This window comes from Pseudochaenichthys georgianus, chromosome 7, assembly GCF_902827115.2.
Source record: "Pseudochaenichthys georgianus chromosome 7, fPseGeo1.2, whole genome shotgun sequence".
Taxonomy (NCBI): Eukaryota; Metazoa; Chordata; class Actinopteri; order Perciformes; family Channichthyidae; genus Pseudochaenichthys; species Pseudochaenichthys georgianus.
The window spans coordinates 3,583,805-3,601,144 of record NC_047509.1 but is presented as its reverse complement, the minus strand read 5'-3'; the positions used below and the strand labels follow the sequence as shown (position 1 = coordinate 3,601,144).

The following is a 17,340-nucleotide window of genomic DNA, read 5'->3' as shown; positions in this document are numbered from 1 at the left end:
ATTTTCTGACGCTGCGTGAGTTCCCCGACGCACCGGGGACACATATTTATGTATAAAATACATCACAAAGTGCATTTTGCATGATAGGTCCCCTTTAATGTATATTTTCTTGTGACGCGTTGTGAGAATTAACATGCATATATATTAACTTGTGTGTGCGAGCGTGACACACATTGCAGACCACAAGTTAACCGCAAGTTTACCTTGACTTTCTAATGCTTCTGCCATTTTTGCTGAGGTTCAAGGCATTGGCTACAGACAAACAGTGCCATTTATCCCACTAGTTCAAGCCATCATACTGTATGTATGTATTGTGTGTGTGTGTGTGTGTGTGGTGTGTGTGTGTGTGGTGTGTGTGTGTGTGGTGTGTGTGTGTGTGTGTGTGTGTGTGTGTGTGTGTGTGTGTGTGTGTGTGTGTGTGTGTGTGTGTGTGTGTGTGTGTGTGTGTCTACAGGGGCGCCGTTTACCGACAGGCAAGTGCTTGGACCAGAAGGGGCCCCCAAATAAGGTTGATTAATCCAATCCAACTTTATTTATATAGCACTTTAAAACCTCCAGACCAAAGTGCTGTACAGAGAGTTACATAAAATATAAAATCACACAGCTCAGCTCACAAAACATAAAATAAATACATTTAAAATAAAAGATACAAACACAAAACAAACCAGAATAAACGTAACAATTAAAAAAAAAAAAGATTTAAAAAAGATTAAGAAGGTCCACAGCCACGACAGGGGGGGGGGGGGGGACTTTACTGGCATTAATCCGGACCTTTGACCTTGTATACAATTCACAAGTGGACCTTTAACAAAAAAGTTTTGAGTACCCCTGGTCTAGGGGCTTTTATTCTGAAACTAGCGTTGTATGGGCTACTGTGATAATATTTGTGAAAATTGTAATCATTAAGTGATGATGAAGGCACCGTGAAAAGCATGAACTCTTTTATTTTGAAGATCATCTTTATGAAAATAGTTTAAAAACTTATTTTTAAGGAAATGTATTTGCCAATAAAAGGTAAAGAAATACAAATAAACAAAGTCATAGATACATTTTTACAAATATTGTGAAATGTGTATCATAGTGAACATCAGAAAGGCACCAGACAGCGCTAACACATACAGTGTGCCACAAAGAAATTACATATACAGTTTATTTTAAATTATGTAATTGACAAAAGCTATGATATAATAATAATAAACAGTATTATTGCACCTTGTATAAGGCAGATAATTCTGCCCTCAAACAAAAAGGAAGAAGTCTATAAAGGAAGATGTGGTATTGCCTTCTTTTATTATAGTTTTTTATCACTACTTTTTTTTCATTTCTTCCCCCACTCCTGTCCCGTTAGCAGCCAGACGACAGTGAAAACGCTCCCGGTGTCATTACCGGATCAATTAAAGTGTTTCAGCAGTGAGTCTTCAGTGGATTGCTTTCCATCACATTGCTGAATTATAATAACTCACAGGGAGCCGTTCAGGTCAACAGCGCTGAGTCTGCAGACTCCCCGAATTCATTCATTCAGTCATTCTGCCTTTATTGATCACGAGGGAAATTTGGGTTGCGCTTCACACACTGAAAACACACACAGCAGCTAATTACACAGCATACAGAAAATCATATAAGTAAACGTCGGTGGATAAGAGCAGACAGGGAGTGCAGAGCAGTTAAAAATCTGAATATAAATGAGATACAGAGACACGAGAGGCCCGCGGCATCATTTTAATGTGCACATGGCGTAATTGCAGTGGGTATAAACGACTCCCGGCTTCTTTTACTCAACAACATTCATGTTTTCAATCTGCACAAATAAAACGTCATTTATTTCCTTCTTTTGAGTTTGACATCTAGGGTGTTTAGAGGACAGTGGCAAAATATACCTAAGCACCTTAACTTACGTACAAATTGTTTGTACTTTACATGAGTATTTTCCTATGCTATGCAGCTTTATTATACTTATACTTTACTACATCTCATTTGACAGTTTTCATCGCCTTCATTAACGTTTCTCTTTATAGTTAATTATTAATATTAGATGTTAGGTGTGTAGTAGGCTAACTAAAATATGCAGTAGATTGTAAATTGGCCTCCACAGTTTCACTTGCAGACCTTGGTCACAAGGTATGTTACACCACCATTATGAGCTCTCTTTATGTTGATTAATGTAAGAAAAAACGTAGGGATTTACAAAAAAGTATAGGTAAAATATCTTATAAAACATTCCTGAACAAATATGTAAAAGGATGTACAATTTGTTGATATTTTATCTGTTACAATGTATGTTGGTTTTGCTTTTCAGTTAGCATAACAACGCTAGCTGTTTGTAGCTAGCATTACGAAGCTAGCTTTTTGTAGCTAGCATAACAAAGCTAGCTGATTGTAGCTTGCGTGATAAAACCCCAAACTCCAATTATGCAATGCCACTAAACTGTCTTTATTTCTTTTCTGATTGAAAGTCATATAATATATGTTAGATAATGATATATGTGTTTAAAGTAAACAATAATTGTTATGTTGAGTGTAAGCATAGGCTTCTTGAGACAAGTTGATAATTCACAACCAAATATACTAACCTGATGTGATATGAAGGCAGAACAAGAAACACAACACATTGAATGTGATGTCTTAGGTCCATTCAAAAAAATGTCATGGTGTTATCCTTTCTTGTTGTAAAATCCTTCCTGTTGTCTCTATGTTTCATTCTCCATGATGTTTTTTTGTTTTGTTCTGTCACAAAAATGGCAGTTAAAGTGCTGTTTCAGTCCCTCAAATATTAATAATATAACGAGTTTTTTTTCTGTTATATTTGTGTTTTTAACTGACCAAGCAAGACATTTATACACTGGGATGGATGTTTTTTACAACTTTTTTGCATAGATGGTCCAACACTTTTAATTGATAATGAGAATAATCATTAATTGCCGCACTTTGTAACTCTAATTGTCACTTTGACATTAAACCTAAACTCATAAGAATTTAAATGTATAATTTTACTTTCAGGACTGTGTGAAGATGACAGAAAGATCAACGACAGCACACAAGAACAACAACAAGATAGCGCGAAAACAACAGCAGTAGCAGCAGAGCTCTAATGTTGCCTCGCAGCTCTGAACAAAGCACTAAAAGTTCCCCCACAGTGTGATTATCTGCTCATCACGCACAGAGGAAGAGTGTTGTCGTGAACAAGAGGTATCTCTTCTATTAATTTTATTTCTATGGTGACTGCAGTGCTTATAGACGCCGGCAGGTCGACCTCCATGACCGAGTCCAGTAGGATCTCATCCTGCTGCTGCTCATCTGACAGCTGGAGAGAAGAGACGAGGAAAATCCGTTTATACAGCCCCACTGTGAAACACTTGCTGATGGCTTAACACACACACACCACACACACACACCACACACACACACCACACACACCACACAACACACACACACACACACACACACACACCACACACACACACACACACACACACACACACACACACACACACACACACAGGCGGATGAAAAAGATACAAGTACCCAATGTTGAAGCCCATGGCGTGCAGTCTAAAGGGGACCCATAACCTTGAATGAGGGGAATAGAAAGTGTACGTGTGTGCGAATAAGTGTGCGTGTGTGGTAATGAGAGAGTGGGTGGGTGTGCAGAAAAAGGAAGTGGCGAGGAGCAGATAGACGTAAAGGCAAAACGACAGAAAGCAACAGATGAGAGAAAAGGAAGAAGACACAACTCAAACAAAGAGGAGAAGAAGAAGAAGAAGGGGAGGGAGACAAACAACAAAAAGGTGAGAGAAAGGGGGGGTTAAAGAAACTTGTTCACCATAAAGATAACTCTGAACGGCGAGGTAAATATATAGTGTTTGTGAGGTAAATACTTTTGATTATTCTTTGTAAAGAATATCATCACCACTTTATCGGTGTGGAAACAATGTTGTTTTATAATTGTATATGTTAAGTATTAGGTATTAGAAGTAGACATAAGTTATTGAATTGATAACTTGAAGTACATGCAAGGTATGAATGAAAAACTTTCCCAGTACTTCTACCAAGACATATTTGTTCTTAGGAAATATGTAACATTTTTCTATATAACTGAGCAACAGTTATTTTATTTACCGTGTAAAGTACCTTAAACTAAACATGGGTCTGATGATAATAGTACAATTATACATTTGGAGTTATAACAGAATGTTTTTCACATAATGAAGCAACATCACAATACATATCGTTATTGTTTTATCGCCCACATTCTCTGTCCAATCCAATAGGGGGCGACAAAAGTTTGTTTGTGTAGAAGTCCACCATAAAATGACCCTTCTTCTCTCAGGATGTATTGTCACAGTAAATATGTTATGGTCTCGATCGTTACTTTCAAGTCTTCTTCAAAGCAGCAGGATGTTAATTTTGGCAATTTGGGCAACATTTAGAGTAAAACAGAGGAAGCTAAAGTGACTTTAAAGGTCCCCTATTATACTGTTTTTCATCTATTATATTATCTATATATACAGAGCCTGTCTCTGATTGGCTGAAACACCAAACAGATCATTGCAGCATTACCCATAATCCCCTCTGTTTCAGCCCTGTTTCCAAAGTGCTGATTCTCTGTCTGTTACTTTAGATGAAAATAAGGAGCCCCTCCCCACGCCCCTCTGGGAGAGATTTTGTTACAAAGAACACGTGGTGCTCTAGAGGAGATTCAGGTGAGGGGGGGGGGGGGGGGGGGTCCAGGTTTCCATCTTACAACGTCAAACCTTTCAAAGGATAATTTAATTTCCGTTGTTGAAGTTCATTTGAACATTTTGGTCACTTAAATGTGTCTTGTTCAGAGTGTAATAGCACTTAGCTCAACCCTCGGTCATTACTGGTTCCAAAAAACCAATAGGTCAACAAAAACCACGAAATCGACGGCACAAATACCAAACTCGAGGCTTCAAAACTGTAATCCCAAATAAAAACAGTGTTCTGTTACAGGGGCTTCTTTGACTTCCTGTATCGGGTCAATTTGAGGAAAAACGGATTAAATTCAATAACCACTAAATATTCAATTTTCTCGACTGATGAATGAAAAACAAAATGGAGGTGCGTCAATGTGTTCATTCTTATGTTATAGATGTGTGTTATGCTGCTGGTGTTTTACGATTGTATTGTAGATTTGACATGAATGATTCATGCGAAGCTGCTGTTGGTGTTTTAATAATCAACGCCCGGAGCATCTCTCTTCCTCTCTTTTTCATTATCCGTCCATCTTTTCTTTCTCTCTGACTCATTTTCTATCCCTCTCTCCCCTCAGGTCTCTCTCTCTCTCTCTCTCTCTCTCTCTCTCTCTACCTGAACACGTTGAATAACGGCAGAAAACAAGGACATGTCTATTCCTGTTGTCCTTTACCTCATATTTGGACTTTCTCTCCTTCACTTTCACTTTCTCGCTCTCTTTCTTCACGTGTTTCTTCTTGCTATTGCAGAGGAAACTTATCTCCTTCCTCTTTCTCGGCTTATTTCGTTAGTTATGTTGGTTAGTTAGTTAGTCACTGACTGAGTACGATGTGTTCAGAAAAGTCAGTGTTGTTGTTGTTTTAGGTGAAAGTCAGCGGGAGCCCCGGTGTCAGAGGAAGATTTCCACCCTGCTGAATTACTCAAACACAGAACATCATGGCTGTCAAATAACCGGTAAGCCTGATCAATATTATCAAACATATCATCGTCAGTGGTGGAGGAAGCATTCAGACCTGATACTTAAGTAATATGGATACTAAATTGTAAGAAATACTCTGTTACAAGTACAAATCCTGCATTAAAATATTACTTAGGTTAAAGTACAAAAGTATTGGAATGGAAAGGTTCTTAAAGAGGCCCCATTCGGTTTTTGGTTGTTTTTCCCTTTCCTAGTTTGTTAAATGGTTTCTGTGCAATGGTTACGTCCACTGTGTTCCCTCCTCTCCCACAACCCAACCCCCCCGCCTGAAACGCCTCCATTGGACTCCTTTGTTTACTTCAGGAACATAGTGGCATCACTATGTAACCGTCGTGCTAACACAATGTACGTGATAGGTGGCGGGACATCTCTAAGCGGTTGACCAATCACAACAGAGCCGGCCAGCTGACCAATCAGAGCAGACTGGGCTCTGGTTTCAGACAGAGGGTGAAAAGAGGTGCTGCAACACAGTATGAGAAAAATAAAGAGCTTTTTGAACATTACAGCATGGAGACATGTCCCAGTAGACTCTAGAGGAACACAATACTAATATGAAGCTGAAAATAAGCACAATATGACCTCTTTAAAACGTAATGGAACATTTGACAGTTTCAAAAATCTCAAACTAATTTGTCGAGCGATAACAAGTGTTGAAAGAAAATGATAACCCTTCTCATATCTTCTACAATCACTGATGGTTGATGTGAAATGCATGCTGGGATACCTTGCCAAGCTCAAATATGGTAAGGTTTCTTGGTAAATTGGGAAACATCTGTTGTTGTCTAAATGTGATTCGACTGATGACACGAAACAAGAGCAGACAGAGTGATAAAAAAACACTCATATCTCTTATCGTTTCATATCAATAACACACGCTTCAGTATACTGTGTGTGTGTGTGTGTGTGTGTGTGTGTGTGTGTGTGTGTGTGTGTGTTGCGTGTCGTGTGTGTGTGTGTGTGTGTTTGCGCGTGTGGTGTGTGTGTGTGTGTGGTGTGTGTGCGCGCGTGTGTTTGCGCGTGTGTGTGTGTGTGTGTTTGTGTGTGTGTGTTTGCGCGTGTGTGTGTGTGTGTGCGCGCGTGTGTTTGCGCGTGTGTGTGTGTTTGTGCGTGTGTGTGTGCGTGTGCGTGTGTGTGTGTGTTTGCGCGTGTGTGTGTGTGTGTGTGTGTGGTGGGTGTGTGTGTGTGTGTGTGTGTGTGTGTGTTTGCGCGTGTGTGTGTTTGCGTGTGTGTGTGTGTTTGTGCGCGCGTGTGTTTGCGCGTGTGTGTGGTGTTTTGTGCGTGTGTGTGTGGTGTGTGTGTGTGCGTGTGCGTGTGTGCGTGTGTGTGTGTGTTTGCGCGTGTGTGTGTGTGTGTGTTTGTGGTGTGTGTGTGTGTGTGTGTTTGCGCGTGTGTGTGTGTGTGCGCGCGTGTGTTTGCGCGTGTGTGTGTGTGTGTGCGTGTGTGTGTGTGTGTGTGTGTGCGCGCGTGTGTTTGCGCGTGTGTGTGTGTTTTGTGTGTTGTGTGTGGTGTTTGCGCGTGTGTTGTGTGTTCGCGCGTGTGTTTGGCGTGGTTTGTGTGTGTGTGTTTGTTTTTGCGTGTTGTGTGTGTTGTGTGCGTTTGCGTGTGTGTGTTTGTTTTTGCGCGTGTTTTTTGGGTGTGTGTTTTGTGTTTTGTTGTGTGTGTGTGTGTGGTGTTTGTGTTTGTGTTTAGTTGTGGTCTGTTTTTTGTGTGTTTTTTGTTTGTGTGTGTGTTTGTGTGTTTTGTGGTGTGTGTGTGTAGTGTTTGAGACAGTGTGGGTGATCGACTTCCTGCTGTGAGGAAACTCTTCTGATGGAGACACACTGAAACGGTTCAGATCTGAGCTTGTGTGGAAACACAATGAATCAGACACACACACACACAAACACACACACACACACACACACACACCACACACACACACACACACAACACACACACACCATCAGGGTTCAGGCAAGTCAGTCTTCACGATGATGAGTCTTTGAAGTAGATCTTCTCAGTGTGGCGGGATTTCGCTTTGTCATCGCAGCAAATTGTTTTGTTGTCAACAAACAAAACCACAAAGTGGGTGCAGAAAATAAAGAAGTGCGACTTAAAGTAGAGAGACTTGGAACATAACGGTGAGTACAGTCAATGTTTAGTTCGGTCTAGGGAGGCTGCTCCAGTAGATAGCCCCTGGGTTAGACCAAAACTAAAATCATGCTGCACATCTCCATGGAGCTGCAGGGTCGGTGGTGATTTCACAGGCACTCAACACGGAGCTGGTTCTTCATCAAAGCTGTGATATTTCACACACATCGCGATCTAACAGTGTTTTAATCTTTCTGATAAAAGCTTAGCTTAAACTGTTTTAAGTATTATGACTCTAGAATAAACTCTGTATGTTTTGAGAGAAAAAAGAGAAAGAAATTCAGGATAGAAACAGAAGGAGTTCCCTGGGTGGATTAGTGATTCAGGTTTCTGTCTGGCCGCTGAATATCCTGTCTCTTTATTTAAAAAGGGAAGTTTCTCTTTTACCGTTATCATCTTGTTTTAGAAACTGCAGCTAAAGAAGCTTCAGTGTTTGACGTTCTGCACAAATCAGAGGACTTCAGCCATAATTGTTCAGAAGATTTGAATAATTCCTTTTCTTTTTTGAGATAAAGCAGATTAGTTTCCACTGTTTTGACATTCATAGTCCCTCTCTTTCCTACAGCGTGTGTTGATGGACAGCTAAGGACAACTCTAACACACACACACACACACACACCACACACACACACACACACACACACACACACACACACACACACACACACCTACAGAATGTCGGCAGTGCACTCAGCTTCACATCCTCTCGAGGACCCGACCACGCCCCCTCCCCTGACCACTCCTCCTCGCAAAGCCTCGGTCCGCCTGCAAGAGAGGTGAGATTCAAACAAACGCTTACTAAATACATAACATGTCCCTATTATCTATAAATGTAATCACTTTTTGATTGGTTATCCTGTAGGCGGGGCTCTAACCTCTCGCTGCTATTGGACGTGAGCAGTCTGGGGGCGGAGCCTGTGTGTTCTGTCTCCACCCCAAAGGAGGTGTGGCTCCAGCTGCTTCACACCTCCTCCCGGCCTCTCACACACGCCTTGCTGCAGCCGGCGGCCATTGATAAAAACACACTGAATGTCGATACCAGGTAATGAGGGCATTCAAAGTTACACAGAATGTTTCATGCATTCACGGCGTTTGCTGTAACGTCCTTTCTCCTCCACAGAAAATCCCTCCGAACTTTGTGAACGCTGCAGAGCTCGATGTTCAAGGTCACATGATCAAAGACAGATACAAAACCATCCTGCCCAGTCAGTAGCTCTCCTTCTCCAATCAGTAGAAACACACCAGACCCTGTTGTTTTGTACTCTTGTTGATGATTGTGGTTTTGTTTGTGCTCTTTAGACCCTGAGAGCCGGGTGTCCTGAGGAACCTGGAGGAAGAGGCGTCGCCAGACCGCTACATCAACGCTAACTACATCAGGGTCAGACACCTACATGATTTCATACTGAGTCCATTTAGTATCAGGTTAGGGCGAGATATCAGGTTCTATTCCATTCCCTAACCACAGTAGAAGCACCTCCATTGGACTCCTTTGTTGACTTTAGTAACATAGTGACATCACTAGTCAGCATTGCAGAGTTTTAATCATTTGAATGAAGCCTGGAACATGCACAAACTAAAATGTTCATGTGCACATCAAAAGGATTTCAAAGCTCCCTCTTTATTCAGTATTACTTATTTATCAAAATACATCTGTATTGTAAGGAACCTCTTGTCAGATCATTGGTTCCAGTGTCACCATCTCTTCTTTAACTTTGAACTTTATTATTTCATTATTCTATCCTCATTAAATGTGTTTACTGACACTGAAGAAAATATGTTTCCAAATGAAAACAAGCTGATAGAGTGTGACAGCGCTGTCACTCAGCGGGGGCGCTTGTTGTGTGTGGTGTGGTGTGTGTGTGTTGTGTGTGGTGTGTGGTGTGTGTGTGTGTGTGTGTGTGTGTGTGTGTGTGTGTGTGTGGTTGTGTGTGTGTGTGTGTGTGTGTGTGTGTGTGTGTGTGTGTGTGTGTGTGTGTGTGTGAGTGTGTGTGGGATATCTAAACAGACAGAAACTCAGATATGAGCCGTCGGTTTGTCAGCGTAGTGTGACAACCAGGAAAACCACAGGAAGTGAGGGAGGAAGTGACACGTCCGTAAATGACTAACCCCTCACCCCCCCCCCCTCACCGCCGGCCCACGCATCCCTCACACTCTGCCGCCTCAGCGCTGTGTGTGTGTGTGTGTGTGTGTGTGTGTGTGTGTGTGGTGTGTGTGTGTGTGTGTGGTGTTGTGTGTGTGTGTGTTGTGTGTGTGTGTGTGTGTGTGTGTGTGTGTGGTGTGTGTGTGTGTGTGTGTGTGTGTGTGTGTGTGAAAAGCAGATGTGCAACAACATCTACAAATTGTTTAATAGAATAACACCACGTGCAAATTGATTTACATGTACAGGTTAATACAAAATAACGTACATCTGTGACTGATTGGACACTTGTGTTGTCGTCGCGGTTGTTATTGATGAAGAGAACAGTCTTAACTCTTCACTTCCTGTCTCATGAGGTCCAAGATGTTTTGCGGTTTCAAAAGTAGTCATATCTTCTGCATGATGCAGATATGGGTTTCAAAAAAACAACAACAATCTATGCAAGTTATTAAAGATGTGTGCAATTTATTAAATGGCAGAATAAGCTGTATTTACATGTTCAACTCCAAAATAAATATGAACTATCAAATAAATGCAGCATCCAAGGATCTCAAAGGCAAGGGAAGGCATCCCTGTTGGGTGATTCAGGAGGGACGCACACACTGCTGTTCAGACTGCTATGAAGTTACTCGATGAGAGAGAAAGAAGTGGATATAGCAGTCTAAGTTCTAAGAGGACAAGTCTGAACAATGTTTTGGTTCTGTTTTTGAGTTGTACATTTACTTTATAATCAGAATATCAGTCACATGTAGAGTATGACAGCAACCTTAAAGTCTTTAATGTGCTATTAACATGCATTTATATCGATTAAGACATGTATGGATTGATAGATATTGATTGATACGTGATGATTGGTTTATGATTTGATATGATTTGATTCATTTATACATGTTTTAATTGGTTGTGATCAGATGGTTGGATTGATTGAGTGATTGAGATATTAACTGATTCATGTATTGGTTGCTTGCTTGATTGACTGATTGATTTATGTATTGGTTGGTTAATTGATTGATGTATTGGTTGGTTGGTTGGTTGGTTGATTGATTAATTGATTGATTGATTGATCGATTGGTTGGTTGTTTGATTGATTCAATGGTTGATGCATTGGTTGGTTGGTTGGTTGATGGGTTGGTTGGTTGGTTTGTTGGTTGGTTGATTGATTGATTGATTGATTGATTGATTGATTGATTGATTGATCGATTGGTTGGTTGTTTGATTGATTCAATGGTTGGTGCATTGGTTGGTTGGTTGATTGGTTGATTGATTCAATGGTTGGTTGGTTGATTGATGTATTGGTTGGTTGATTGATTAATTGGAAGACCTCTCTGTGCTGCAGGGTTATGGAGGGGCCCCCAGAGCTTACATTGCCACCCAGGGGCCGATGTTGCACACCGTGGGGGATTTCTGGGACATGGTGTGGCAGGAGAGGAGCAGCATCATCGTCATGGTTACCAGACTGAAGGAGAACAACGAGGTTTGTCGACTCCTCAGCTCCTCTCTACTGTTTTCATGTCTTTTTTACCTTGACTTGTCCTGAAAGTGTGTGAGCTCTGTTTTTTTTCTCCAGAAGTGTGAGCTGTACTGGCCACCGCCGAGGGAGAGGAGGAGGAGGAAGAGAAGAAGTGTGAAGGAGGAGAGAGGAGAGGAGGAACTTTGGCAGATTCCTCCTCAGAGTGACAGACAGCTGGGAGAAAGACGGCTTCACTGTTACTGACATGGACATCCAGGTACTGTGAAGTACTTTTACTGAAGTAGAGTACTTAAGTACTTAGTTTACTTGAGTATTTTTATTTTCTGCTCCACTTCATCTCTAGTAGTTGTAATTCATACTAATCCTGTGATTTAAGGCCTTGTTCACAAACAGGTTTCCAAATATGTCCATCAGAGTGTAACATCTGCCACAGTGATGCCGCAGCGTTATCATCATTTAGAGATAAAGTCGCCTCAGATATGTGGCCACGTTCTGACAGGAAGTGACACTTTTCCCCGCTGGCACTCAAACATTAAACATTTGCAAACAAATTCACAACATGTTTATGTAGAATTGCAATGACTACACCAATCAGTCCGAACTGCAGAGGTAAATCGGGAAATCTTAAATTGAAGTGCATGTTTTTTTAAGCTATATCACACATATCAGCTCTAAGCATTCATGTTCTTTCCGCCTCTGTTGAGATAAAATCAACTCTTGGTTTCATCATGAAACCCATCTGTGTTTCCATCGACTGAATGTAGACGGAGAACTTGTTTTCGTATGATAAAATTACCAGATTAACAAAGTACTTTCCAATGAGAACGGAACACATTTCTGAGCACGAACGAAAAAACAGCAACCAAGTGAAACTTACAAGCACATGTAGTTCTAATATGGACTTTGGACTTTAAAACTTAAACCATTCAATATTCTAATCCATATTATAAAGGTTGTGTTTAAAGAAAATAGCTGAGAGAGTATGCAACTTTTTTTTTGTCTTTCCATTTGGTTTACATTCGAACACAAAATCTCTGAATGGAAAATGTTGTTTTTGTGTGTGTGTGTGTGTGGTGTGTGTGTGTGTGTGTGTGTGTGTGTGTGTGTGTGTGTGTGTGTGTGTGTGTGTGTGTGTGCGTGTGTGAGTAGCTGGGTTCGGAGCATCGTCCCATCAGACACTACTGGTTCACCTCTTGGCCAGACCACCACATCCCACAATGCACTGCTCCCCTGCTGAGACTCGTGGAGGTGGAGACATACAGGAAGTCCCTCCCACCTCCCAGCTGTCAGCCAATCACAGCCCCCCCCGGATCCTGGACCAATCGTCGTCCACTGCAGGTTGGTTCCTGTTCTGGTGCTTGTTGAAGATGTGTGGACAAATGATGTGTTACATGTAAAAAACATCATAGCATTGTCAGTAAAAAGAGTTGGTGGATGTTACAAGAAAGAAAGTTGAACATTTTAAGGCAAAAAAGTTATGATATTCCAAGAAAAATCGAAATATTAAGTACGAGCACAAACGTTTATACATAAGTACGACAATACTACACTGTAATACTTGTACTTTGACTCAAGTACAAGATCTAAGTACTTCTCCCAACTCTGTTTATTACCGTCTGGGTCACTTAACGGTAAAACAGCCTCTGATGCTGCAGATGTTTCGAAAGCTACTTCCTGTATGAGGACGCATTAAAGAGTGTGTGTGATCAAAGAAGAACTTGTGTGTTGCTCGAGATAAATCTAGAGAGCAAGATTAAAGGACACGGCTCAGAAGTCGCACACAGACCGCAGAGGAGAAAACCCTTTTTTTAACAGAATTTGAATGAATTTAGAATTTAAATATGAAACCAAACTCTTTCATGTTCTTCTGAAGACATGATGGGAACGTTTGTAACCGCAACTTCAAACATCTTGCACTTTGATCTGAAAACACGACTAACTGCTTTCCTAACTTTTTTATTTTCCATAATTTGTTTTATTTTATTATCTATTATTTTATAATATATATTTTTTGGTTTATTATTTTATATATGATTTTTTTTATTTAATGTTGTACTCCTTTTGATGTCTATCCTCAGTCAAATGGGGGAATACAGGGTAAAGAAGAAGTGTTTTATGTATCTGGTATTCCCAGTACAACTAAATATATACACATATAGTATATATAAACAAACATTAAAGGAAAAATAGAAAACACAATATCCTCTACACTCTATAACCATTATCCTCATAGCTGACAGTTTACTGACTGTACATTGGTTTTATCATTTGAATTGTATGTTTTGAAAATGTCCATTTGATCCCAGCCGCGGCTGCACAGGGTCTTGAAGGTGTTCTCTCTCGTTGAACGTCTCGTCTGCCCGTCTCCTCTCCTCTCAGTGCAGGTATCGGCAGGACCGGGTGTTTCATCGTCGGCAGTATCGGCTGTCAGCAGCTCAGAGACACCGGGCAGCTCGACATCCTGGAGACCGTCTGTCAGCTCCGACTCGACAGGTGGGGAAAACTCTCCTCTCTCTCCTGCCTGTGTGTTTTATCAGATTCTTGTCTCTATATCTGGGGTGTTACATTTTGTTTATTCCCCCCGTCCTGTGCAGAGGTGGTATGATCCAGACCACAGAGCAGTACCAGTTCCTGTACTCCACTCTGGCCCAGTTCAGCCGCCAGCTGCAGCTCAACCAGGTACTCCAGCCTGATCCCTGCATCATGTGTCCTGCTGGGAAGTGGTGTTTTTATGGATTATATCACATAGAAACATACAGATATCACAAGCATATCTTGTTAAAGTTAAGACACGTATTCCAACAAGGTACCAAAATAATAGAACATGACGAAGCACAAAGCATTTAACATAAAACAATGTTGAGAAACTATCCTGAAACCAAAAGCAACATAACATCAACTTAACTCTTATGCACGAGTGACGGGACCCTACATTCTTCCATAAGTGGGTCAAAAAGGACCCGTATTAGAATAATGTGTGTTTATGCCATTTTTGTCATTTTGGTCACTTGTATAATATTTAGTATTATATTTTGGTTCATACTAGAAATATTTTATATTTAATTTTTCACTATTTATAGAAATTTTTTACATTTTGAAAAAAGATAATACAAAAACTACAATTTCTTAAAATGTAAATTTAAAATGTGAATGGCACGATATCCAAAACATGTGTTTAGAGGAATAGCTGGAATATGAAATGATAAAAAAATTTAATTACAAAGATACTTCAAGAAAACCACCTCACCGGGTAAAAAACGACCCACTTATGCATCTAAGGGTTAAGAAAATTACAAAATAACAAATGGAAAAAATATAAAATAATCACTGGTTAAAGTTAAGATACTTATTCCAACAAGGTACCAGAAGATTATAAAACATGACGACGCACAAAGCAATTAACATAAAACAATATTCAGAAACTATCCTGAAACCAAAAACAACATAACATCAAATTAAGAAAATTACAAAATAACAATGTTTTTGCAAATGTCTCTTCAACTGCCTTTAATGCTAGCTGAGGACAGCCCTTACAGTCGTTGTGTTTAGTAACAGTAGAGGAAAAGTTAAACCCCAGTGTTTCCTCCTCAGGAGCAGAACCAGAACCAGCAGAACCCAGAGGAGCAGGTCAGCGTTCAGCTTCAGAGCCTGGAGCTGGACAACAAACAGAACAAGAAGAACCTGGAGAACCAACAAGGCTCGATACAGACCTGAAGAAATCCAAGACACCACACAACCAGCAGTTAGCGCTACAAGTCATGTAACCAGCACCATACATATGAAACAAGAGAACTTGTTGAGCCAGCAACACAACTCAAAGACAGGTAGAGACTTTGGGGAACCAACAGGAACCCCAACATGTTGGCTTGTGGGGTGTTTTGTGCAGCAGAGGCTACGAGAACCCAGGTGTTCATGTTCACTGTGGACTGTCCCAATAAAGGTTTTCACTACAGGATTACCCTGGCTAAAAGAATGTATATTAACGATGTTGTCGCTGATATGTATTGAGCATTTACAGAAAGATAAAATATTTCGTGTTTACTGTGTCCAAATTTTGCAAATGAATATTATTAATTTCTGCGTTGGGAGAGAAAGTGTGAACATATGGGATAATGAAAGCAAAATAAGTATTGATCTTTTAATTCTAATTTGGCCATGTGTGAGATGGACAGGACAGAAAGACAGGATATCATTCAACAAAGCGTCACGTGCAGGACTCGAATACGGGCAAGCTTTGAATCGCTTCTCAACACACATTTTGATAGACTTGTATTTATGTGATGTCCTATTTTTATCCCCTTTTTCCTTCTTCGTTGTATTTATATATTTGATAAATGTTTTTTAATTGTTTATAATCTATTGTACAGTTAATGTTTCTTCAGCATGTGTCAGCTATCCACTATGTATTTGCTTGAATAGTTCATTGACCTTCATCGTATCTCACTTTTTTGTACGGTTTTCTGTTGGTACTGTATACTGCAGTGTATTGTGTGTGGCTTTGTAAACTTAAGTAATTAAAATAAATTACCCAAAAATGTTATGTATACAGTAATTACGTTTTTATTTTAATCATAAACACGATGTTACACGATTAGATGTTGGGATTGTTTAGGTCAAAAAGCACTTCCAGAGCCACGATAGTAACCTGACTCAATGTCCACATCATTTGATTATAAAAACACAAGTACAGTGGTGTAAAGTAACTAAGTAGATTCACTGAAGCATTGTACTGAAGTATATTTGAGGGTACTTGTACTTCAATTGAGTATACATTTTGTGCTACTTTGTACTTCTACTCCACTACAACTCAGAGGTAAATGATTGTAAGTGCCCCTGTCTCGACAGCAGAGGGCAGTGTTTCACTCACCAGAGCATCTACCTCTATCCGTCTCCTCTTTTTCCGACTCTCCTCTTCTTCCTCTTATCAACCCCACCCAAACAGGAAGCAGACTCAACCTGCAGCATGAAGCATGTTCTAATAATACATCTATGCTGTATCAACAGAATCGGGTGCATCAGGTTTATTATTAAGTAGGTTTCCGTAGATGGAATGTACCTGGTGTATAAGAAACAATCTACATAGTGAATATAACAACTAATTAATTCATTAATTAAAGCAAAAGGCTACAGCAAAAATCAAGAAACATTAACACCGACAGGGATGTGCAGGAGTTCTTCAAATAAAATACAAATAACTAATAAGAAAATGTAAGATGATAAAGGCTGTTTGTGTTCAAATTCACAGCAGATTCATTTTTTATATTCATGTTTGTTTTAACCAGAGGTGTAAAGTAACTAAGTACATTTACTCAAGTACTGTACTTAATTACAATTTAGAGACACTAGTACTTGACTTGAGTATTTCCATTTATGCTACTTTGTACTTCTACTCCACTACGATTCATTACATTGCATTGCCATTTAGCTGACGCTTTTATCCAAAGCGACTTACAATAAGTGCATTCGACCAAGAAGATACAAACTAGAAGAAAACAGAATCATATAAGTACATCAGGTTTCATAGAGTCAAACCATTTCAAGTGCTACTCAACTGGCTTTCGTGCTTTGTTAGTATATAAGTGCTTTGTTAGTAATTGTATTGCTCGAAGTGGAGTCAATTCAGAGGTAAATGGTGTACTTCTACTCCACTACATTTATTCAATACCTTTAGTTACTTCACAGATGTGGATGAATGATGTGAAATATAATCAAGTGTTAAATCAGACTTTAGTTCCACCTGGAGTAAATCCAGAAGCTACCCTGCAGTATACAAAGTACTTCAGACTAGCTGCACCTTCACCAGCTTTGAGAACACTTTCATGATCAATCATTATAAAACATATCATATATATTATTCCCGAAATGGACCAATCTGCACAATGATTACTTTTACTGTCGCTACTTGTCTTT

At 40.0% G+C, this 17,340-nt stretch overlaps 1 protein-coding gene and 1 long non-coding RNA gene across 2 annotated transcripts; both read left to right on the top strand.

Annotated features, from left to right (window-relative positions):
- The first annotated feature begins 3,517 nt into the window (after positions 1 to 3,517).
- Positions 3,518 to 8,441, top strand: LOC117449158 (uncharacterized). The gene is made up of 3 exons (XR_004552455.2): positions 3,518 to 3,785; positions 5,578 to 5,667; positions 8,388 to 8,441. It is a non-coding gene; the product is annotated as an uncharacterized lncRNA (long non-coding RNA).
- LOC117449147 (tyrosine-protein phosphatase non-receptor type 7-like) lies at positions 8,442 to 15,849 on the top strand. Its single transcript, XM_071203701.1, is given in 13 exon segments — positions 8,442 to 8,598; positions 8,685 to 8,860; positions 8,938 to 9,027; positions 9,122 to 9,136; positions 9,139 to 9,200; positions 11,296 to 11,433; positions 11,527 to 11,609; positions 11,611 to 11,686; positions 12,580 to 12,734; positions 12,736 to 12,768; positions 13,810 to 13,923; positions 14,025 to 14,109; positions 15,022 to 15,849. Coding segments are annotated over 13 exon segments (1,251 nt in total). The 5' UTR covers positions 8,442 to 8,497; the 3' UTR covers positions 15,145 to 15,849.
- The last annotated feature ends 1,491 nt before the right edge of the window (positions 15,850 to 17,340 follow it).